The 24047-nt window shown below is 38.6% G+C and overlaps 1 protein-coding gene across 2 annotated transcripts; it reads right to left on the bottom strand.

The window, feature by feature from the left end:
* Positions 1-2190: 2190 nt before the first annotated feature.
* Positions 2191-22092, bottom strand: arid5a (AT rich interactive domain 5A (MRF1-like)). 2 transcript variants are annotated; one of them, XM_042101394.1, is made up of 7 exons: positions 21962-22092; positions 19666-19754; positions 11455-11620; positions 11301-11353; positions 8233-8330; positions 6185-6350; positions 2191-3785 (listed from the first exon to the last, which is right to left on the bottom strand). In XM_042101394.1, exons 1-7 carry the CDS (start codon positions 21963-21965, stop codon positions 2523-2525), a joined length of 1839 nt encoding a protein of 612 aa, XP_041957328.1. In that variant the 5' UTR covers positions 21966-22092; the 3' UTR covers positions 2191-2522. The 2 variants fall into 2 exon arrangements, with proteins under 2 accessions (XP_041957328.1, XP_041957329.1); XM_042101395.1 differs by lacking the exon at positions 19666-19754 and having other exon boundaries at positions 21962-22075.
* Positions 22093-24047: the final 1955 nt, after the last annotated feature.

Below are 24047 nucleotides of genomic sequence, written 5' to 3'. Positions count from 1 at the left end.
AGCCTACAGTATTCTTTATCTATTAATGAAAAACATCTTTTATTTTTTGGTGGATTTAATGTTGATTGCATAATTAGTTTATGTAGGGCTGGGATAAATGCAGAGACCAAATTTCCCTCACGGGATCAAAAGAGTATACTTATACGAAGGACCATTTTTTTTACAGCAGGCCCAGGTGGTAATAATGACATTAATTAAGGTGCTGATTCTGCTAAATTGAACAGTGACTTCATTAAGGTGTTTAGTAACACTTGTCCTTTCCCTACTTTTGTCAACTGGCTGCTGTAGGAGCCAAATTGGCACAAATTTAGAAACCATGGGGGTGCACTATGTGCCCATGGCCTCTTCATTTCTACACTAAGGATGGAAATGAAGCTATAAATGGCTCAGTATTGATCAAATGCTTGTTACATTTTTTTTTTATTACCTAGCAGTGGTAAAAGTAGTCGATTGTTGCTTGTCAGATCTAACAGTGCTATGAGACAACCCCATATTCTTGCCACGCATGCAGTCGGAGCAGTAACGTTATTCCAGGATCTTTGATTTGCTCACTATCAATCTTTTGACATGATTAGCCTGCGGTTGGGCTGGGATGCAGCTCAACTTTTCAAGGTTTGTATCTTTTTATTTCTTTGTTGGTTTATTCAAAGACAACAACAAGCAACCGAGCAATTGATAACTTTACTGTAAGGTTAACTATGTTATTATACTAGCTTGTTAGCTTAAAGTGGGGAAAAAAGCCATCACAATAACTATTTTGGAAAAACAGTGATTAACACTAACATGATCACTGATGATAAATACAAAGGTGTAATTGTGAGTTATTTTCAAAAATGAATAAATGGCTTATGTTTATTTTGTGTTGTTTCAGATTGACCATGGAGATGACTGAGGCATTAACATTACTTAAACTTTGTCTGGGATTGCACTTCTACAGCCAGGTCACTGATATAAATAAAAGATTATGACACTTATGTGTAAAGCTTTTTTTCCTTATTGTGTTTACGAGCCTAGCTTATGCTGTTTATTAGTTTAGCTGTTGGGAAAATGTAACCAACTTGTAGACTGGGTGAACCTAAACGAACCTGTTAGCAAATGTGTACTGTATCTTAATTGCAAACAGGTTTGTCTGGATAATTAGCAATCACATTTCACATGTCAATAAAGCCAGCTGTTAACTGATAAACGGGTCCGTCCCACACACAATAAGCGGACCTGGACCAGTCTTAGCCCCTATTGGCACCAGATCCGTCAAACGAATCCAGACCCATTTTGGACCGGTGTGCATTTGGACGCCGGGTCAGGTGCATTATGCAGATCCGTGCCGGATATTGTGGTAGGTGTAGCCCAGTTCCGTCCCAGTGTATTTTTGCTATCTGGGAAGGATCAGTCAATTTTACAGTTCACATTATTCCACCACTCTCATTTTAGAAATGTAGTTTCTTCCGCCTTGTGTTCCGGTCGGCTAGTTTTGACTAGTTTGTTTTATTAGGATAATGCAGCAGAAGAGGATGGAGAGGCTAACTTGGGAGGATAAGAAAAATGCCATCAGGAGGTCAGATGGCAAGATTATACTTCGCTACCGAAGGCTATTCACCTCTACAAAGTGGGTAGATGATATGTGACAATGGCCTGTGGTATGGATATATATTTTAGAGAGGGACTGGCCATTCTCAGCACAGTATGTCAGTACATAATTGTCATAATATATTCTTATAAAGTGCACCCAGTGCATTATCTGATTATTTACTGTCTAAAATGCAAAAACCAAAACACTTCCTGCGGAGCCGTATTACAGAGACTTCCTAACTCGCAAACTCTTATCTGTTTGGTAACCATGTTAGCTATGTTTAGAAAATCATTACATAACAGCTGCTCCTAAGTCAATGTTCTCCTAACTTTAGATAGGAAAGGTGAATTACAGAAATGTCTTAAGTCACCAAAATCCTAAATAAACGTTCCTTACTTTAGGATGCCCCATGGTACTATGGTACTATGGATGAAATTGGTTCAATCCAGCATTCCCAAAATTGGTAAATTAGGATTGTTGCCGTTGTCTGTGATTGTGCTGCCTACAGGTCTCTCACATTCTACTGTTCACATGAAATATGCTGCTCCTTGCATCTCTCTTTATGGCGTGTCCTAAGTATAGTTATGATCACTTAGGTTTTATCTGAGGGGATTAGATCATTTTTTATGAAAACCTTTTTTATTTTCCGGTATATGATGCAGTAATGTTGGCCAATATCAGACCGATACCGATCGTGAGTATCGGATCTGCTCATTCCGTGTAGACATGTACAATATTCTGAACAATGCAAGTGAAAAGACCAACATAACCTACATCATACAATATAATAATACACAGTTAGTCTCTGATTGTCAGGATGGATTAAGGATCAAACCTAAAATAACAAAAGTCTGTGTGAAATTTTAGAAAACCTTCCGAACAATCACAGAAACATGTATGGCAGTCACTTCCAACATCCGCTCTGATATGCCTTTTGTAGGACAATTTATTATCAGAGTCTTGTATTGGATGGATATGGATACAGACCAGTAGGGGATGGCCAGAATGGTAGGGTGTAGGAGTATGATTGAAGAGAAAAGTCATATGGGGCAGAAAAGCTGGTGACACCTGGCATTAGATGTGGTTGGTGTGGGTTCAGTTGAGGCATTGGCAGATGGGTTGGACAATGAACTGGATTTTGACCTTGTAGACACTTCAGATGGTTCTCAGACCCCTGGTAAGGTACTTGAGGAACTACTGCAGAATGTTTTATATACTGCACACTGGGCAGCGGTTTTGGCAAGACATGCATAGCTTTATCTTTTTTGTCTATGAAATGCAAAGGAGGTAGCCCTCGTAGTTTCTTGGGGGACTGACTGAATTCCTGACCATTTCTCATATATATTTTATTGGTTGGCTCATGAGTTAGAGGCAAGACTTTGTGAAAAGGGTGGAGGGCCACTGGAGAGAAAACATCCTTGGATTTCGGCATCACTTTTGTGAAACTAGAAGCTGAGGACACCCAGGACTGGGTTAGTATGGGGTGTTTTAGAATAGGGGGCTGAGAACTCCCCCCGTGGCTTTCAGGGCTCCAGGTGTACGAGGCTCTGTAGCTTTTACTTGCAGTGGTGGTGTTCAATTGTTTTGGGCTTGCCTGAAGAATATCTTGGTAATGGTGCAAGTGAAGGTTGCCCAGATGTGTGGGGTAACAGCTTCGAGGTTTGCATAATGCAGGAAAGCTGGGTGCTGAATAAGGAGGAGTAGAGAGGGCAACAGCAAGGTTTGACAGTGTGCTTTTCTTTGTGTCTGTAGATAAGCTGATGGGTTCAGTCGTTGTTAAGCATTCCTCAGATGAAACAGAGTTAGGTGAAGGGCTGCGAGAGCATGTGACAGAGGGTGAGGAGAGAGGTAGTGGGGAACCATCTGAAGAGTTATGGGTTCTGCCTAGCAGTGAACAACCAGGGGTCGGAGAGCACTGGATAACTGTTGGCCTTCTTGAGCTGTCTTCTGCTTTTGGACTCTGCAGGAAACACAGGCTTGCTTGGGCCAGAAGCTTCTTTTTCTCCAAAGGAGACATTACCCCAGTGGAACCTAATGGCACAGGGGCAGAGATGTCCTGGTGAGACTCATGGACCACAAGAGCAGTTGTCTGATGGTCCCCAAACTTGTTTTGGGATTCTGGGCAATCTAGGTGGGGTTGGTCCTGATAAACTGCCCAGTGACTATTGTGAGGGCATGTTCCTGGCTTACAGAGATGGCTACGATGAGCTGTTTCCTGAGGAAAAAAATAAAGCTATAGGTTAACATCTGTTTTAATTTAACATGAACACAATTTAAAAAAACAAAGGCTAAAAGTGGCAATAAATGTGGAATCAAAAAATGCCACTTAATTCAGATTAGGCTTAGAGATTTTGGAGATCAGCACAGGGTTCAGCACATGTAGTTTCAGGAATTTTTTGATCTACTTGCACGTCTCAGTAAGTTTATCCAACAGTCAAGTATGCAGTTCTGAATTTTTTTTTCATAATAATACAAGATGAACATCAGTCTATTCATCAATCTATACAGGAATGTCTGTGTCTGTTCGTCTGTGTGTTATTTTGCATATCTGTCAAACTGTTCATCCGATTGATTTCAAACTTGAGTGCAGTGCCAAGTTTGACGTTGTTTGGATAAAGAAATGCAAAAGATATTAAATATCAGTAAAATATATCATTTAAAAATCAGTAAAAGATGCACACATTGGTTTTGCCGCTATAAGTGCTGGTCACTCCCCCTGTCACACAGTGCAGGACCAGAGAGGGTAGAAACGGAGCGTAATCAGTGCATGGGTAGAAAGTTATTTTGGCTAAACTCCAATAAACTTGACTAGTCTACTTTACTACGGACATTCAAACAGAACCCGACATTGACGTTTGTCACACATTCTTTATTATTCCTGCATAACAAATTGCATTTTATCACTGGCAGTTGGAGGCTTTCTGGTGGAGAATCCTCCAACACCATGTCATCAACACGACTCATATTCCCTGGCTTCTCTTAGGACCATGCTGCCCGTTGACGTAAACATGGAATCAGTTCCGGAGTGGGGCATGGCCAACAACAGCTCATTTGCAGGGCCCGGCAGGGCAACCTTAAGTTTTTTCTCTTAAGTATGACCCTTAGGGCTTAATTTGTAAGGTACAGTGTAAGGGGTTTACTTAAGGGTGTTGCACAGAATACCTTAAATTGTTTCCTTAGTTAAGGAAAAACATTAAGAGATTTACTGCATTGAAAGGGATTTTCTGGCACAAAAATTCTATAGTGATTGTTTAACTGCTGTAGCTGTAATTAGGCAATTGTAACAGGCAATGTCGTTACGTTAGTTAACAACCCACCGAACACAGTAAAGCTTAATGATCTTATCATTAATTTTACTGTAATAATATTCGCTGAAATTATCCAGGTAGCAAGTAAATCATGTTATAGACATGAACTGAACAATACTAGCTGGCTCGAGATGATCCTGACTGTCATCAGTGCACCAAAGCAAACTTTTTTGTTTGTAACGTTGTTGTAACGTTTTTGTTTTCTATACAAATATGACATTTCTATACAAATATGGTATTCTTATATATTATTTTCTATACCAATATGATATTTCTACTGCCATGCTTCTTGGTGACATTAATGCAAAAACATGAAAAAAATAATGAGAAGCAAATTGTTTTTCTTTGATATAAAGGCTGAAATATGCAAGTATTAACACATATAGTATTATCCATATTTGCAAATACTTGTACATATAGCAAAATTGACAATAAAGTTAACTTTGACTTTGGTCTGGACAGACATGTGATGTCTGATTTGTCTGCAACAAGTTAGTTATGACTGCCGCGCAGCGAAGCGGCGGTCATATAGGTTTAGTCAGATTTTTTTTTTCTTTTTCGCATGCCCAAATTTCCGTCAATGATTCCCGGGACACTGAAAGACCGGGGTACACGAAACTTGGTGGGCATGTAACCCCACATGGATAGCATGGAACCATCATTTTTCGTTTTGATCTGTAGCCCCCCCTGCTGGACTGGACACCCCGAAAGGAGGGTAGGGCAGACACAGTTCTCTGTGAATATCTTGAGAACTGTAGAGACTAGGATGACCATTTTTTTCCGTATGTTTGCCTCCAGGGGTCATGTTAACCCATTTCATGTGCACACATGTGCACAAACAGATACACACACACACACACACATACATTCACAGTAATCATACGTATGACACTTACTCACACAGTAGACATATGTACGCTTGCATGCACAGGCACATACGCAGGCACACACACAAGCACACACACACACACACACACACACACACACATATAACATAAACATGTACATGCACACATGCACACAATTCAAGAATTTCTCAGAATTATGAACAGGCAAGATGGAGGTGGGGTTGTATAAAATGAATTTTACATGTGAAATCTATGAACTAATCATGTTTTGGTACTTGTTGTCTAGCAGATATCAGTGAGAATTGAGTGTGGATAATGCAATTTAGTGAGACAGTTAGAATCATATAGTCCTTTCAGCGTGATTTATTTTTGTGGAAAAAATGTGCTGGACTGGGCGGCGGTCATATTTTGTACCGCTCTGCGGTACATCCAGTTCAAGGAGAGTATCTGTTAGGCACCTTAGAATGTGTCTTTTCTTCCGTCTCAGTCAGTTTCCTCCTCCTCTTGGCCTCAGGTTTGACACTCTTAAGGTCCGGACTCTTCTTATACAGTTTTCGAGGTTTAGACGGAGGAAGGGGCTTATACTCCTCTCCTCTCAGCTGTCTTTCAAAAGGTAGAACAAGCCTATGGATAGTCCAATAAACACCACCAGTAGCAGTGCAAAGTAAAAATTAGATGACAATTTGATCAAATTTGAAATACTGATTGCAGCAAGATTATGGAGGAATTACAGTCATTAGTCCTTGATGCCAGTTAACTATGTTCACATTAATTGAATAAAAACACATCACATTAACAATGTTTGAAACAATGTTTTTTTGCATTGTGATTTCACACAAATTAAACATTTACAACAACACATTTACAATGCATTTTAACTTCCTGATTACTGGTCTGTCAGTTCTAATAGAGTATTGGTCAAACAAAAAAGTAATAAACCAATTTTGGTTTGCAGGAAGTAATTACATTTGTGTAAAGGTCAAAAAAGGTATTACATTAACTTCCCACCAATGTAATAAATAAATCACTAAGGTATGAGCTACACCAGGCGCGTAACTGAAGCGTTCCGTTCACAACGCGTAAAATCCATTTTAAATTAATGGTGTATTTTTTTGGAACGTACTCGCCACTATCACGTCTGGTGTAGCTACTTCCATTGATTATAGTGGCAGCTAGTTGTTGCAGCAGACGCTACGCGAACGGAACGCTTCAGTTACGCGCCTGGTGTAGCTCATACCTAAGTAAAATAATACCTGTTTTATCAGTTGTAAGGGTATTGTCGTCAACAATTGTCACCCTCTAAACCAATCTCATGACCAAGCAGAATGTGGTAAATGCATTTATTGTCTTTCTACCTTAAGTTATTTTCATCAACTTTTTACTAGGGACCAAGCAGCTGTGAATGCACCCATTGGCCCTCATTTATCAACCAAGCATAGAAACCAGTGCCGATCTGAGTGCAGGAATCATCTTACTGCAGGGCTCACGTGTGAAACGCTATTATCACTCCAATTTTAGCATAAGAATGAAAGTGTGTTGGTAAATGTGGCGGCTGAAAACAAGCATGATTTATAATCACACCCCTATATATGCTCATTTTGGAGATCACACCCCTAGAATTTATGACAGAGGTGAATAACACGTCCAAAAGAGAAACATTTCTGACCTCAAGATAGCCACAGTGACGTTGCAAGTCCAGCTGAACCATGTTAATTTTGACGGCCAAAAAGTGTCATCACTGTACATGCCAACTTTTGATTCTTTGATAAAGAGAGCAAGTTCATTATTTTCGGTAGCCTACATTGCAGCCCAAAGACCATGTAGAAATGTGCTGTAATTTCAATACCGGATTAATCGGGAACATCTTATTGTACAGTGGAATTTATATCCCCGTATTCGGTAGCCTAAGGTCTACTGTTTATTTTGATATATGGTTTTTCCAAAGTTGAGGCAAGAGTTTGTTAGATATTCTACCAAGAAGAATGGATGTGGAGATGGATGCATAACTGTACAGGCCTACATAATGCAAATTTAGATTAATTTAACATGAATTTGGTATACCTGTGTGTGTGTGTGTGTGTGTGATGTAGAGGGAATGCACGGGATATCAGTCTGTAGAGAGAGCTCTGAATTTCTGTATTTGTATCTATTCTATCTATTTGTAAAGGAAACAGATATTCAAATGGAATGCTAACACTTAGTGTTCCGACCCACACAGCCGCATTAGAAGCAATGTGACCCACTCAGAGAGCAGCAGAATACTTTAGATACCATCAAAATGGACCTTTGATTGCATGGAGCAATCAGCAGGAGGGTCGTCAACATTTTATGCAACTTGGGACTTTTATTGAGGTTGTTTGGCCTAAAACAAGGAGTGGGTTTTAACTCCCCCAGTGTTACAGCTTTTGGAGTTTTTAGGTGAACTATTTCATCAAAATTGGTGAGATGACGTGTATTAGCCCTGCCTGGTCCTCTCATGGACACACTCTTAATTATTTTAGCTTACCTCTCATAGTGTTTACGGGTACAAGTAGCTGCACTCGTACTCCCTGGACTTCCTCCTAGTTCATCATATACATTCTTCCACAACCGCCGTGCTGTCACCTGTTTGGACAATCCACAGAAGTGGTTACAAAGGCACATCTTGCACCTCTTACTCTGTCTGCCTCATAAACATTCACAGAAATAGTCTCTATAGTACATGGGAAGGTTTGGCACTATGACATTAGGTCTTGTTTTTCCATGCTTGAGAGGACATATTATTGAGTCTGTTTTTATGTCTATTGTACATAGAGATATGGTGGGATATAACAATATCACAAAGTACACTATGGATGTCAGGAGGCATTCTGTTCTACATTTAAAGTAACACAATGTAGAAATTCCCGTTTTCAGTGCACTAGGTACTCATTTAGGGGGTACCAAATTCATCAGGAACTCCTGGATGGAAAAACAAAGCTATATCGTAAAACAGCCATTCAAGGTGTGCATTGTTATTGACGGTGACACAATTTCGCCAATTATGAATATGTGAATCATAAAAATTAGTTTGATGCTATTGTTGTATGGCAAAACAACTACATTGTGTTGCTTTAATAATTATATCTAACAGATAAATAAATGCCTTCTTCGTAGAGGTGGTGCTACATTGCAAAGCAATGAGTTACAAATGCAGCAATATGAAACTTTCAGGTGTTAGTTTAAAGAGCAAATATATAAGATGATGAGTTGGCTGAAATGTATTGACAAAACATGCAGAAAAATAAACACACACATGTGTGCAGCTCAAATAAACCAGGATTAGGACGCTCAATGCTGTTTTAAGCCGTTGACTTCAAGGCAGCGCTGCGACCGTCGACTTCAAGGCACCTAACCCTAACCTTAACCCTTGCCTAACATGCAGCGTTGCCTGGAAGACGACGTTGGGGGCTTAAAACACCAAACACCGATTAGGACTGATGGCCTCAATAAAGTGCAAAGTATCATCTGATGAGCGAAACCAGTTTAAGAGTTTGTTATGGGTGTTTTTTAAAATAAATATATCTGCCACAAATACTTGTTTGTATGCCAATAGCTGATTTGCATATGAACCAAATATGATTTTACACTAGTACCAGTAGTGCAGCTACCAATGTTGAATGTTTGAAATATGGACCAAAGTTTGTCTTCTTGTGTGGTCAAGCACTAAACGATCCTACTCAAATGAAAACAATAGAGGAAGAATAGATCATTTTACCCATTATCCAATACAAATACAAACATTGTAGTCAAAGCCAGATAACTTAAGTAGCATCTCCTTGAAAGTGAATCCAACTGAAATGAGTATCTGTTGTTCTCTCAAATGAGCATGCATAAATTGACATACAACTACCTGAAAATGTTCAGCTGAATCAGAGATGACCTATTAATTACCATAGTGGATCCTACCATTCAATAACAATGCTATAAATCAGCAGGTCTCTGTGCACACTCTATTTAAAGTATTAGTAATATGTCATTATTGTTGGGACATTTTCAGATGGAGGCCCATATGTGACCCTCGTTATTTAATTTATTGGGTAGTTTTGCAATCAGAGTAAGAGCTTTAGAGCAATGTCAGGCAAAGAGTTATATGAGGCCTAAAAATGAAACTTTCTTGAAATATCATATTTATGTTTTTTTTTTTATCTACATTTGTGGATTGATAAAATATATTTCAATAGATATGTATACTACCACTTAAATGTGTGTTGAAGTGGACATCTGAAAGACTGCCATCAGTATAAGGTTAAATATTTGCATACAATAGTTGTAGTGTTTCTTACTGATCCTTAGGTTCAACATCATTTAATAAGACTGGTTAAAGGAGAAATCTGGCGATTTTTCACATAGATCTCCGTTTCTCAAGGTCACAGAGTACTGTCGGTAAGAAAAAAACCTTGAAAACAACCGGTTTTATCTAGCTCGAGTTGCTGCAGCCAGCAGCTAATGCAGCCAGGCACATCCTAGTGTGGTCCAGTTTTCTACCCACAGTAAAATATTGTAATGGGTTGAAGTGGTGTAGTTTTAAAATAAAATGTAAAAGATGACTGAAAATGATTGAGATATGTTTTATGCTAACAAATGGCATTTTTGCACTTATTTTTCAAATTATCAAGGTGCTTTTAAGTTTAATTATATTATTAATAGCAACAGTTATCCAGTTATCCAACATAATCACATATTTTGAGGTACACAGAAGTATGCGGAAAATTTGAAGCAGTGGTGTAGTCTACGTGATATGCAGGACTACACAATATACCCACTTAAAAAGCATCACCAGCTCACTATACCCACTTAAAATAGACAAGGACAGATATTAATATTTGGGGTTGATCACAGTAAACCCACTACAGCTAACTACTACATCACAGTATATCCACTACAGCTAACTAGACTACAGCACTAATGTGAAGCGCCCTGATCATGAAACTACCCTACTATCAATTTAATTACAAATATTTCTTCTAAAATTTCATAGGAGAAAGGAGACTCCCACCTACCCATCTCCACAACTCATTGGCTAATCAAATGCACTGTAATGTATTGTTATATTCTAAACTCATAACACTAGGCCATTTTTATTTGTAAAAAAAGAGCAAGAGCAAGTATTCTATTACTTTTTCCAGTTACATCATAGCCTCAGAGGAGAAACTTTGCTTAGATGAACAAAGGGTTTGAAAGAGTTTAGAGCCTTTGAAGCCAAGAGTTTAGAGCCTTTGAAGCCTACCATGTTATACACATACATTAAGAAATGGACATCCTGCTCTCATTGTGGTCAAAAACGGTCACCTTGTTGCTGGGTGTGCACTTCACAAACCAAAGCCATTTTTTCCACGTAAGGAAGTGCTAGCGACGCAAAGAGTCTGTGTCTGTAAATATACTTGACCTCTGTACTTTTTCCAGAAGCAAAGAAAACGGTTTATTGTAGAATATTGTAAGTTGTAGATGGAACTAGCAAATAGATACCTCATACATTATTGACAAAATGCCTTGTACAAATGTTATGTGCAATTAAGTAGTCACTGTCCTACTAAGTATAAAACTGATACTTACAGAGTCATATCCCCCAAGGGCCTCGACAGCTTTGTAGATTTTCCACAGATTAACTGTAGACAGAAAGCAAAAAGTGAGAACCACTAAGATCAAAAGGAATTGAAACCATAAGCTTCATCACAAAAATACTTTTTTGAGATGGCACGTTACTCACTTTGTTTAAATCCAAGATGTGGTATTCTTTCAATTGGTGTACCTCGATCCTTCATGAAACGATAAAGATTATCAACAAAGGCCCTCTCCTCTGCCTCTAATAGATCAGGGCTCGAGGTCATCTCTGTTGTATGGCTAAGGTCAAGTGTCTCAGGCCCTCCGGTGTCCTTAAAAAAAGTGACATGGTTACAGAAGTACAGCTAATATTGTTTGTATCATAGTTTAGTGTTTGTCTGTGTGTCTGTCAGCAGGATTATTATATACAGAAAGATTCTACTTTCATAACCCGACAATTTAATTTTTATTATGTTTGTGAAGACTGAGAGAAATTTATTTTTTAATCTTATGTATTCAACTTCAGAACACTGACATTTACATTTCTACTTTATGGGCTTTAAGCAGGCATCAGACACAAATACTGAAAAGATGCATAATGTTAGCATAGCATTTCTGAGGAGGTCTGGGTTGAGGTTGGGAAATGAATAGGTTAGCTAAGACTGAAAAGATCACAAAACTGTAATCAGTTCAATGTATAATTTGTGTAAAAATTAGCAAAACTATCTCAACCAAACGCTTATGAAAGATATGTGGATAATGATTGAAGGATGAACTGCATTTGTCCATTATAGCATACCTTTTCTGTAAACTCACAACAATTGGGTGAAGAGGAACAGTCAGCTTGGTGAATAGGGCGGATCTTTTATCCTATATGTGGACCTTTTTGTAGTGTGTGTGCACAACCGTTATCAGACAGTTTTATGGAACCATACCCAAGCTTGTATGTTTTAGAATTAGAGTACTAGAGAGTTTTAAAGTTAGGCAAGCACCAGAATGATGTAAGCCTATCATGTATCATGTTATGTACATAGCCTATGCTTTTTGCACCTAATATGAAAGAAAATAAACAGCTCATCCATTAATGAAGCCAAGGTATCTGGCCACCTACTATGGCAAACCGAGTGAGCATTTCTTATGATATCTTGATATCAGGCGTCAGTGCTTTAACCCATTTCCATCAAACTATGTTTGGGTCCAAGTACCCATGGGGACCCAGGTTCTGACTAGCGGTCATTTCCCAAACCTCCATCTCTCCCACTTCCACTCCCACATTTTGGCCCACACTAGTTAACAAGTGACTCTTTCTGAAACTCGTTAGTTAACTAGTAGACAGTTAACTAATGAGCAATCTCGCCTTGACTAGTTAACATGTAACCTTGACTAGTTAACATGTAAGCCACACACAATCTCGCCTTGACTAGGTAACATGTAAGCCACTAGTTAAATATGCCAAAAAGTTGCTGAATTGCTGGGTGTAGTTCCAGTGGGACAATGGACTTCTAGAGCCTTCCATAAAGTGTTTACTAGTTAGGTAGTTAAAGCCAGAATGCTCACTATTTTAAGGAGAAATCCGGCGATTTTTCACATAGATCTCCATTTCTAAAGGTTGAAAAGTACTGTCGGTACAAAAACAAATAGTTTTTTCCTAGCTCAAGTTGCTAGATTGTCCAGTTAGAGCTTCCAGGCAGCTACGGTGCTACACTCTGGGGGCATGTTCATGAGGCCCCATGTGCATGCCCCTAGAGTGTAGTGCTGTAGCTACCTGCCTCCTTTAACTAGTTGAAGCCTCATTTGTCCATGGTGTCCTGAGGAATTGTATCTAGTTAACCTGTTTAAGTAACAATAAAGAAGAAGTCTACAGTATAGAGAGCAATTGGATATTTTAAACCCCAAAGTGAGCAGCATCTCAGCTATATAAATGCTAGGACTGACTATATGTTTAAGTTGTAGCCTTTGTCAAAGTGTGTGTGTAATGATAAGGTAGGAAGTGACACAAACTGTGTATGTTGAGGCATTCTTTAATTGCCTATTTTATGGCTTTTGTGAATAGAAGAGCTGAGGCAGAAATGTGTACTTTTAGGTGGTGGAGAAGGTCAACTACCCTCCACCACACTCCCTGGCTATGTCCCTGTGAAGTCAATATGTCCCTGTGAAGTCAAAGTCAAACTCATCAACAGTGCAGCATGCAAGCAATACTCATCATGATATTTTAATAATATTTTAATAATTTCATTCTGCTGTTGAACTGATTAATTTTAATGCAAAGTGAATCAAGTTATGTGCGCACAAACACAGACACCCACACACACAAATTCAGTTTCACACTGAACTGTGTTCCTGTGTGTGGTCACTCATTTCTGAGAAATAGTGCAGTGGAAGTGAGTAAACATGAAGATGCCTTTGCTTGGGATAGCCCTGACTGAGTCACAAAGTTGACTGTTTTTCTCAAGAAAGTTAGACAGCTAAACACCAGAATTTATCTGTACTTACTTGGTCACAGGAAGAGCCAATCCCCCAAGTCTGTATTCAATTCATTGTTGACTAATGTGTGAATATGAAATACAGTTAAAACAATCTTCACCTACTCTGCGTCTCCCTACAACTTACTGGCATAGGCAATATATTGAGCAAAAACTGTAGAAAAGACACTTTTATTATATTGTTTTATTATATTACATTGTTTTCTGGAATTTCAAATCCTGTTATTGTGATAAAATAATTTCTCATTACAGTTGATAGGTGATATTTATTTGAGTAATTTCTAGACCACAACAGGGTAGAGGAAAAGTGCAAAATGTACCTTGCAGGTTTCAAACAGGAAGTAGCAGTCCAAATACAAAACTCCCACCTCTAGTTTTGAACCACAGGCCCAATATTACTTATGCTGTTTGCAGACAAGAGTGTCAGTTAAAAGGCCATTCTAAATTTCCATCACATTCAAAGTGTGTAGGAACTGTTGATGTCAATGTGTCAATAAGATTCTCATTATGATTGTTAGTGGTGTGCTAGGGCAGATGCTATCACAATGCAAGTCCTCACCACAAAACCACCAGGCTTTCAACCCTCAGCATGTCTTGGAAATTCAAAGCATTTCAGTGACATTGCACAAACTTTTCTGTCATTACCAGAAATGTGTTGGACTGTCAGTTTCGAACATCTGTGCTTATGAAAATGGTTGTTCTAGAGAAACCCCTTTATGTTTTGAAATGCTTGATGAGAATTGGGTAGATGGCATACACAATTACTCCCAGCTAAAACAATTCACTTTCTAGGTTCTATGGATATTAGTAATAGTACATACAAAATATTATATATATATATATATATATATATATATATATATATATATATATATATATATATATATGGGCTGTCAATCGATTAAAAAAATTAATCTAATTAATTACATACTCTGTGATTAATTAATCTAAATTAATCGCATATATACTTTTTGCTGTGAAAGTATTTTAAATATTTAAATTCAAATGAATCATTGAATAATCAGCATTAGTGACATTAAAGTTCAAAAACGCTTTTATTATTATTTTCACTGTTCAAATAATTGCCATAATAATCTATGATATGACCTAATATGCTGAGGAAATAAATTCAAAAGTGCTTTGGGAAGAATTTTTTTTTTTTCACATACAAGGCATTTCAGGCCACAGATATAACCTAGGGGACATAATGAAAATAAATTAACACTCCCCTCAATGTCAACACTTATTTCTTTGCATTGATGTGCGACTATAGAGTTGATGAACTCCGGTGATATGCACATTCCTTGCTGCCGACATTGCAGAGGACTTTATTTTCAACACTTTATTTTTTATCAACACCATCAGGTCGTTTTTTAAAAGTAAATGTTCCAATCAATGATCCAGGCAGCATGTTTTCTTCTCTCTCCTTCATTTTACAGTCTAATTTTTACTGACTAGAACGGCTCGGGGTCAAAGGTCATACGATATCGATCTGCGCTAATTTTTTTAATCAGTTATTTTTTCTCAAATTAATTAATTGAAATAAATCAATCAGTTATTTTGACAGCCCTAATATATATATTGTACAAATAAAACAACACTTGACATTGCCCTCCATTGTTGTTAACACACTGTATCCATAATATCAGATCATGCAGGGAATTGGGTTGAAACTCATCATGATGATTTGTCGGTTTGTGCCTCAACAACAATGACATTCACAAAACTAGGCCCTACAAGAGACTATTTTCATTAAGGTTATAATGAAAAACAGGAAATGATTTAGTGTCTAACAGATTTGTGGTAGACAGCTGACGTTCCCCTTAGGCGGTTCTTTTGCTGTAATGCTTGCCGGTGGGTCGATTTACTAGCTACAGAAGCCGCACCATAAATGTCCTGGCTGACATTACAAGATGTCATACACATACTTTATTGAGAATTCCTTCTCGTAATAAGGTTATTTAGAAAAATATTCGTAAATTGCATTTAGTAATTTAGTCTGTAAAACTATAGCTCATATACTTCATGCAAGACGAATAATGTTGTTATGGATTTTTTGTTTTGGCTTATATTCAGCAAGCAACTTATCAGTGCTAACATTATTCTACAATACTGTACAAGATATGTAGTTCAAGGTAATGCTAACGTGATCTTCTATCTCCGTACGAAGAGATCAGGTGATTCAACGGTAGGGGTTTCTCGGCAGCCGCGAGCACAACTCTGTCGTTCGGTAACTGACCGACAAATGCGAAAGGCAGGGCTAGAATTTCAGGTATGTCCCTCCTTGGCTAATGTATTCTAAAGATGGAGGCCAAAACATGGCTGCCGCCATACAGGCGACTTATTCAATTCAATGAAATCGTATTCAATGCTCTTTGTGCCTGGCCACACCCACCTAGCATTTACTTTCAGTGAGATACTGTCTGACATACGATAATGCACTAACATTACCCTCAGACACCAGGCAGGATGGGCCAATCAGTAACGAGAGGGGATGACGCTATAGTTTTGAAATCAATAGTGGCTGTGATAAACAGTAGTAGCAACGCCTGCAAACATAAACAATTCAGAAGAATGTGTAAATTTATATATGGGAAAAGTAGGCACACATACAATGTTTCTTCACTGCCGATGTGGCTTATTGTCAGTTTGTAAAGTTTAGGCGAAGTAGGAAGTAATGTTAGAAATCCCTGATCAATGTGATTGGTTTGGCTGTACCTATTTTAGAGTTAAAGCAGCACTATGCAAGTTTTTTTACCTTAATATAACAGCTTCGAAGCCAATTTGATGGTAAACAAACTTGTAATACAGGCACCTACCAAAACCATAGAGTATAGCTGATTAGCAACTTGCATCGGAAAACAAGCCTTGCAACTTCAGGTTTTGTTGCCCCAGATACATCTCACGAGAATTGTGAAACATTACCTGGGGAGCATTTCCTGTACAACTACGGAGGTTAGCTTTTTACTAACATGATAGGATGCATTGTTCAACTAACCAACATCTAACCATCATACTGATTACTTTGTACTAACTAAGTACTTACTAAGTACCCAGCAAATGTTAAGGTAATGCTAATGTAAAGGAGTTAATGACATATAATAACACGTGGACTGGCACACCTTTAAATAACAGACTTGGGTGATTCCAGTCTTGCGGTGGCATTCCACGTCCCCATAATTTACATTCTCTTATTGTTACTAAAATGAGACAAATATTTCCAACCAATGGATTTAATAATATTAAGGTGTTTACTATTGCTTCAACATAGATAAAACACATTTCAAATATTTAGGTGTGTTTTAGACACCTTTTTTGTGGTGTACACATTTAATTTCAGCTGACTTTATGTCCCTGATACACTCCTTTGACCTTGAATTGGTCTGCAGCCCTCCTACTCACAAATCTGGCAAAGAGCTTCACTTGATCCTCACTCAGAACTGCACACCACAGACACCCTCATGGTGACACCTCTCCAGATCACTTCTTCAACCGGTTTAATGTCAGCCTGTCAGAGCAACCACTGGCTCCTTTACCGATGGTCACGTTCCGCCGCAACATCCGCAACCTGTCTTCAACCTGCTTCTCCACTGTTGTTGCCTCTGGTCTACCTCCACTCAGCACATTCTCCTCTGTGGGGGTTAATGATGCCACAGACTCGCTCTAAACAAAACTGACCCCATGTCTGGATGAACTGTGCCCTCTAACTACGAAGCCAGCTAAATCCAAGCAATCTCACACATGGCTAAATGATACCCTCCGATTGCTGCACACCTACCTCAGAGCTGCTCAGAGAAAATGGCACAAATGTAAACTTACCGATGACCTCAAAAATGACCAGACACTCCTCTCCTTTTCAGCCAGCATCACTGCTACAAAGACGGCTTTTTACAATGCCAAAATGAACAGTGTTCACACTCCTCAACCCTCAGCCTCCTCTTCCTTCTACCAGCCTTACTGCTGATACCTCTGCTTCATTTTTTACCAGTGGTGCCAATCAGCAGCCAAATCTACATGTCTCTCTTTGTCTCCACAGGGCATGACCGAATCAGATATTGCACTTCCACAACCTTTAACGGTAGCTGCCACTTCATTTTCTGCATTTGCACCTCTCTCCGAGAGTGGAGTATCTAGACTCCTGACATGTAGCCGTCCTCCTACATACTCGTTGGACCCTATACCTACAAACTTGCTTCAGTCCATTAGCGCCGACATGTGATGCTTCGCTAACCTCTGGCACATTCACAACAGCATTCAAAGTGGCTCGGTTAACACCATTCCTTAAGAAACCTTCTCTTAAACCTGTTCAAGTTGAGAACTATCGTCCTGTCTCACTTCTATCCTTTCTATTCAAAGCCATCAAACGGGCAGTCTTCAAACATACTGTATCTCTGAATTTCTCTCACAGAATAATCTTCTTGATCCAAACCAATCTGGTTTCAGAAGTGCTCACTCAACCGTCATCAGTACTCATTCTGCTAGGTTTCTGGTTGATATTTACACTTCTAACCACCATACATCCATATTTTAAAATGCAGTAAATGCAGAAAATACATCATTTAAAGCAACACCAAAGAGTTTTTTGTACCTTAAAATAATGTTTCCAAAATCGTTTTAGTGGTTCATCAACTCGTAACAGGGTGAACGGCAACTCTGCATTCGCTTCGCGGCCCTCTATCGGCTATAACCGCACTATGTAAGTTTGGCAGATCGGGTAGCGGATCTGTAGTTCCGGAATGGAATGAGACATAAGAAACTACAAATTTGACTGGCATCTGATGTCGCAATACATCATACTTTTATAAGTCATGCAAAATATTCTACCTTGTGTGTGGACATTGTTATTGGCAAAGCCGTGCTGGATAAACAAATAGCGTGCGTGCGACAGAGGGAAAGTTCTTTGGTGTTGCTTTAAAAGTCAATTGCAGCCACGTCCATGCAAGTCAAAGTGTAGTCACACACCTGCAGATAATAATACAAGGTGCGCACTTTTGGTCAGTCAGTTGAGAATATAGCCTTTGATTTTAACATTTTTTTTAATGGAGTGGGGGATAATATGCTCTGCACAATAGATAGACTTATAAGTGAACAATGGTAAGAATATTGTAGTCAAAATCTCAACTCAGATTTGAACTCGAGGATGACGAGGATACAGGAAGGCTCACTGACTTCACTTTACCGGAACACATACTGTAGTCTACTTACTGTTATCACTGTCAGCAACCAAAGAAAGTAATACAATAAATTAAAGTCGGCTTATTTTTAAACTGAACTGCATGTTTCCTTTGAGTGCTATAAATGCATGACTATAGCCTACATACATGAGTGGCAGGTGGGGGATAAGTGAAATAACGGCCTTTGTAGTGTCCGGATACAGAATTAATGGTGTTGGAAAACTCCACTCAGTTTCATGTTGTGGAGTTCTTCACCTTCACCTCATCCATTAATTCCATTTATCGGGACACCTAAGCGGCCGTTATCCCTTACTTAATGTACCCTAGGAACACTTCAGGCATTATATGACCAATAAAACAGTAAAGTTCGTCTTCTATAGGGGCAGGACATTTCTTTTAAGGATCCGCTGCAACAATTAAATGTTAACGCCTACACATTGAACTCTGCCTTTTGCATGGCTTGTTTTTATTTAATGCCCACATTCTGGCACATACTTTATGTAAACAGGTCATCAATCAATCATGAGAAATTCTTTACATGGGTAGGAATTTTAACGGTATATCATTGCCGACACAAAATGGCACATCTCTAATGTTGATCATACAATATGACACATCCCTAATGCTGATCAAAGTGTGTTTAGCTGTGACAACCTTGACCTAAACAGACAACATTATTAAGCAATATGTTTATTTTATATTGCCGTGGAACCTTTCTACCTTGTTTGGAGAAGGCTCCATAGCTCCAACTTCTTGAGAGACTTCCACTGAGTTTGAGTTCTCTGTGCAGTGGTCTCCAGGATCTGACACTGCATTGAGGCACATGCAACATTCAATATCACAATATCACATCCAATTGGTTCTATTTCTTGAATTTATGGCAACTAGCATGTTAGACACATCATAATGAAATCAGTATCATTGAAATAAAATATGCCAAATACTTCATATCATATCAACACCAGTAAATTATGTTAAAGTTGTATATGTTCTTATGTAGGCATATCATAACAAAAAAATAAAATTACATTTAAATAACATTTAATATACTGTAGCGTCGGCGCAAAAAGACAGTGTTAGCGTTCTCCCGCGAAAGGCATGCTGGGATACGAGAGCGAACATTTGGGGGGTTTATGTCGTTATTCTCTTAAGTTATAAGTGTAAAGTTAGTGTCTTTAGTGTAACATGTTTCCCTTTTAGTTTTCCCTCATGTGTGATCCTTTTTGTGTGGGGGGCTGCGACCTCCCCTGTTGGTGTAGTGTGTGTGTGTCTTCTTGACCTGCCCTGTGTGCATTGTGTTCTGTGTCTGTGTCCCTGCTCTCGTTCTCAGCTAATAAACCTTTTGATTGGACAACTGTGTGTGTCGCTATCAAATCGTTACAATACATTTAGATAAAATCACGTTGAAAAAAAATCCATGATTTGGTGCATTCTACGTGGTCAAAACCGTATTACTTGCAAATTTATTCACTATTATTACAAACATAACTACAAGGGATAGTAGAGTTACATTTGTTGTAGGACCACTATTGGTTGCAAGATCTCACAAGCAACTATCGGTAAATGCACCAAGTCTTATGTTCTCATGAAGCAAAGCGTCCGTTCAAAACTGATTCAGCCACGTGGCCCCATGTGTTTGATTTATGTCAGTTTACCATGTACTTTGAACAACTTCTTTTAGACCAAGAAGGGATGTTAGTAATGCTCAGTAATAATTTTAGATATTAAGCACCAGGAAGCTCATAATCTCTTTACAAGGTAGAAAAACTAAATGAAGTTTAATATCTGGATAATCAGAGTAGGTTAATTACGAGAGACCAGTCAGCTGGAACATAAAAAACAACAGAGTTTAAAACAGATTTTGTATTGACTCTGATCTGGAGTTCTTTTCAGAATAAAGAGAATTAATGAACACATTAGAAACAGACAAGTCTCGGGGAGAAGGCAAGTCTAATATGAAACCACATGCTTACAACACCACTTCCTGACAGAGAATATAACCACAGCTATGTGTTATGAACTACACTGTTAACACGAGAAGAATTCAATGCAATGTGATGCAGTGTGTTAGGCTCTTACAAGCTGGAGGAGAATGGTGATGGAAAGCGAGCAGATTCATAGTAATAATAATTAGCCTAATCATGCAACTGATTTTCAACATGGAGCACTGAGCAAGAATCAAATTTTTAAAAAATGAGCTTCATATGGGCACACCTACATCTCACACTTGTCCTAATTTTCAAGTCACTGTAACGATGGTGATGGCAATAATGAAAAGTAAGGGCTGAGTTATGTATCCTGTTTACACATGTCTATCACCTCATTTGTTTTCAAGCACAATGTCTCACTTTGACAACCACATCAGCTTAAAATATCACTAGTCACTTGACATCCTGGTTCCCTCAAAATGTATTACTTCCCCAAATATGTAGGCCTACCAATGGCAATTTTCACAATGACAAAATGTAATATTGTTCGTTTGCGGTAGGCTACTGAAAGACCTTAGAGCTCAACTTATTTCCTGTTTTGAGACAGTAAGAGGAATTCATCTCTCTATAAACTAACACTATTTTGTGGAATAAATTGCAAAAATGTGGAGTCTACCCAAATTATAGGTTTCAGTGGCTTGCAATGTAGACTAGCCTATGGTATAGAAAGTACTAGGCCTAGCCTACATAAGGTGGCTTAAAACATTTAAAGGTTAGAAAATGGCAGGTAGGCTAAACAGCTAAAACGGCAAGTCGCTGACTGACACATGGAAGCCGACGTTACTCTGTCGGCTGAAGGCCTGTTACACTACTGTTTAGATAGTGAACACTGCATCATTCGGTGTTACAGTGTTAGGCTATGCGTAGGCTTATCCTACCACTATTGATCCTAGATACGATGTTGAGATATATAGATTTTTTTTCTAGGCCTACATGGAATTCGACCCAATGTTCTGAAGTAAGTTAAATCATGGTAAACAATCACTGGGAAGTAAGCTAATATTTGCGTTTGTCTGAATCAAACTCACCCATTGCCAAAGGATAATTTAGCTTGATGGAGCCACACTATGCAGGCTATCGCCGCTGTGGCTTTGCTGCGTCTGAGTCACGTAGGTTATGCACAAGATCCTCACGCATAATGGTTTCTGTACTTTCGAAATCATTGAGTTTGTGTGAGATTGGTCTTTTCAACTTCTCATTGGAGGACAGCGTTTACGCCGCGTAGTTTCCTTCCTTGACAAAACCATATGAATCACGCGACTGTGCTTAAGCAATGTCAAAATAAATTAAAATAGCACCACAACATCACACCTAGAGATTGGCATGGTTTTATTTCAGTTAGCCTAATAGCTGTTTTGATTTACATTGAGAGATGATCTTATGGAAAGTACCCCATGCCAATCGTGAGATATGGTGAAGGGTATGTGATGTGGGGCAATTTTAATTCCAAAGGCCAAGGGAAATGTATCAGAATGCATCCTGGATCCATGAAAAAACTGCCCTTTAAAAATAAAAATGTGACTGCCTCTATGGGAATTTAACATATGGGTATATGCATAGGCCTACTTATGAGCCCATGTATTTTAAGAAAAAACTTTATTTATTTACGATACATTATTCATTCACAAAGAAAATTGGTGTCCTTAAAGGTTGGATTTTTCCTCATTTTTTTAATTAAGATCAGTTTCCTCTTTTTTCAACTTTAGCATGTAGTACAGGGTATGTCAACTTATGAGTGCAATATGTTTCCCCTTGATTTTTCTGTGTCTTCAATGCCTGTTTCCAATCTAACCTTGATCAGTGTGCTCAATTTTTGAGTTTAAAGACAAACATCAATGTTAATGCAACTCCCAAGCATCAAATGGCCAGGATTACAGTGTGCTCATAAGTTCAATGTGCTCATATGTAACCATATGTTTGTAAAGTATTGCCCAGTTTTTTGACTGTCATTCAGAAATTAATGACTGATAATGCTGAAAACCTTTCTATTATTCAGGGGTAGTGGTCAGGTGAAGCCATTTATTATCCCACAATTTTTGTGCCCTTTGTAATAATTGACAACTGAAAATTGACAATTGAGACATCTCACTCCCTAACGCCTCACATGCATTTCTCATGCTAACTTTATGCTTCCTCAGATGTGATTTTTAAATTAACCTTACAATGAGATCTGTGCCCCCAAAGAGTTTATTTTACCTTAAAATAACGTTTTCAGAATCATTTATGGCACATAAACTCTCAATAGGGTGAACGGCACTTCTGCCGCACTTTGAGCAGGTCTTACTGAAACAGCAATAGGAAGCTTGGTTTTTGGGTAGGAACACTGCCCCCCCTCCTAAATCAAAATGGAAAAAAGCTGCTATGCTACAGGAATTCATAAATCTTGTCGGTCCATTCCCTCTATATCGTATCGGAGTTATGAGGCTGTATTTTGGGCACCAGCGCATGGCGTAAAGTTCGTTATTCACCCGCGCAAAGTTGAATTCTGTATTTTGCACGTTTATTTTTTAAGCATTGCGCCCAGGGGTGTGGCAATTAACAACCCAGGGAGGGGCCTAGCGCGTTGTCTAAAAATCGCTATCATACACCACCTAAACCTGGTCAGAAGTCAATGGCAAGTTGTTCATATGCTATTTTAAGAGCGCATGTCAACAGTCATATTGGCAGGTGCACGCACTATCCTTCTATCATTCATGAACGCACACCAGCGCACGTCCATGCAAAGCATTACAAATTGCACGATTACAATGGGAAACATAATTATAGTGGATGGAATCCACTATCTTGAAATCTCCTGGCTTCTTATTATTACAGTGCATGAAAATGCACTGTTGTGTTATCCGAAGTCTTCTTCTTACAGTGCATGAAAATGCACTGTTCTGTTATCCGAAGTCTTCTTCTTATTCTTCTTCTTCTTATTACAGTGCATGAACATGCACTGTACTGTTCTTCCTAGGCTTCTTCTTCTTCTTCTTCTTCTTATTATTATTTTTACAGTGCATGAAAATGCACTCTATTGTTATCCGATTTATTACAGTGCATGAAAATGCACTGTACTGTTCTTCCTAGGCATTTTATTACAGTGCCTGTACTGTTCTTCCAAGGCATTTTATT

Source organism: Alosa sapidissima, chromosome 8, assembly GCF_018492685.1.
Source record: "Alosa sapidissima isolate fAloSap1 chromosome 8, fAloSap1.pri, whole genome shotgun sequence".
Taxonomy (NCBI): Eukaryota; Metazoa; Chordata; class Actinopteri; order Clupeiformes; family Clupeidae; genus Alosa; species Alosa sapidissima.
This window is presented reverse-complemented; position numbering and strand designations above follow the sequence as displayed.

What these genes read in the sequence shown, in the direction of transcription:
- arid5a (XM_042101394.1), bottom strand. An exon ending in ACATCTTGGATTTAAACAAA is followed by an intron (nt 11,354 to 11,454) that starts GTGAGTAACGTG and finishes TTCTGTCTACAG; the next exon opens with TTAATCTGTGGAAAATCTAC. An exon ending in AAGAAAAGACACATTCTAAG is followed by an intron (nt 3,786 to 6,184) that starts GTGCCTAACAGA and finishes TTTTTTCCTCAG; the next exon opens with GAAACAGCTCATCGTAGCCA.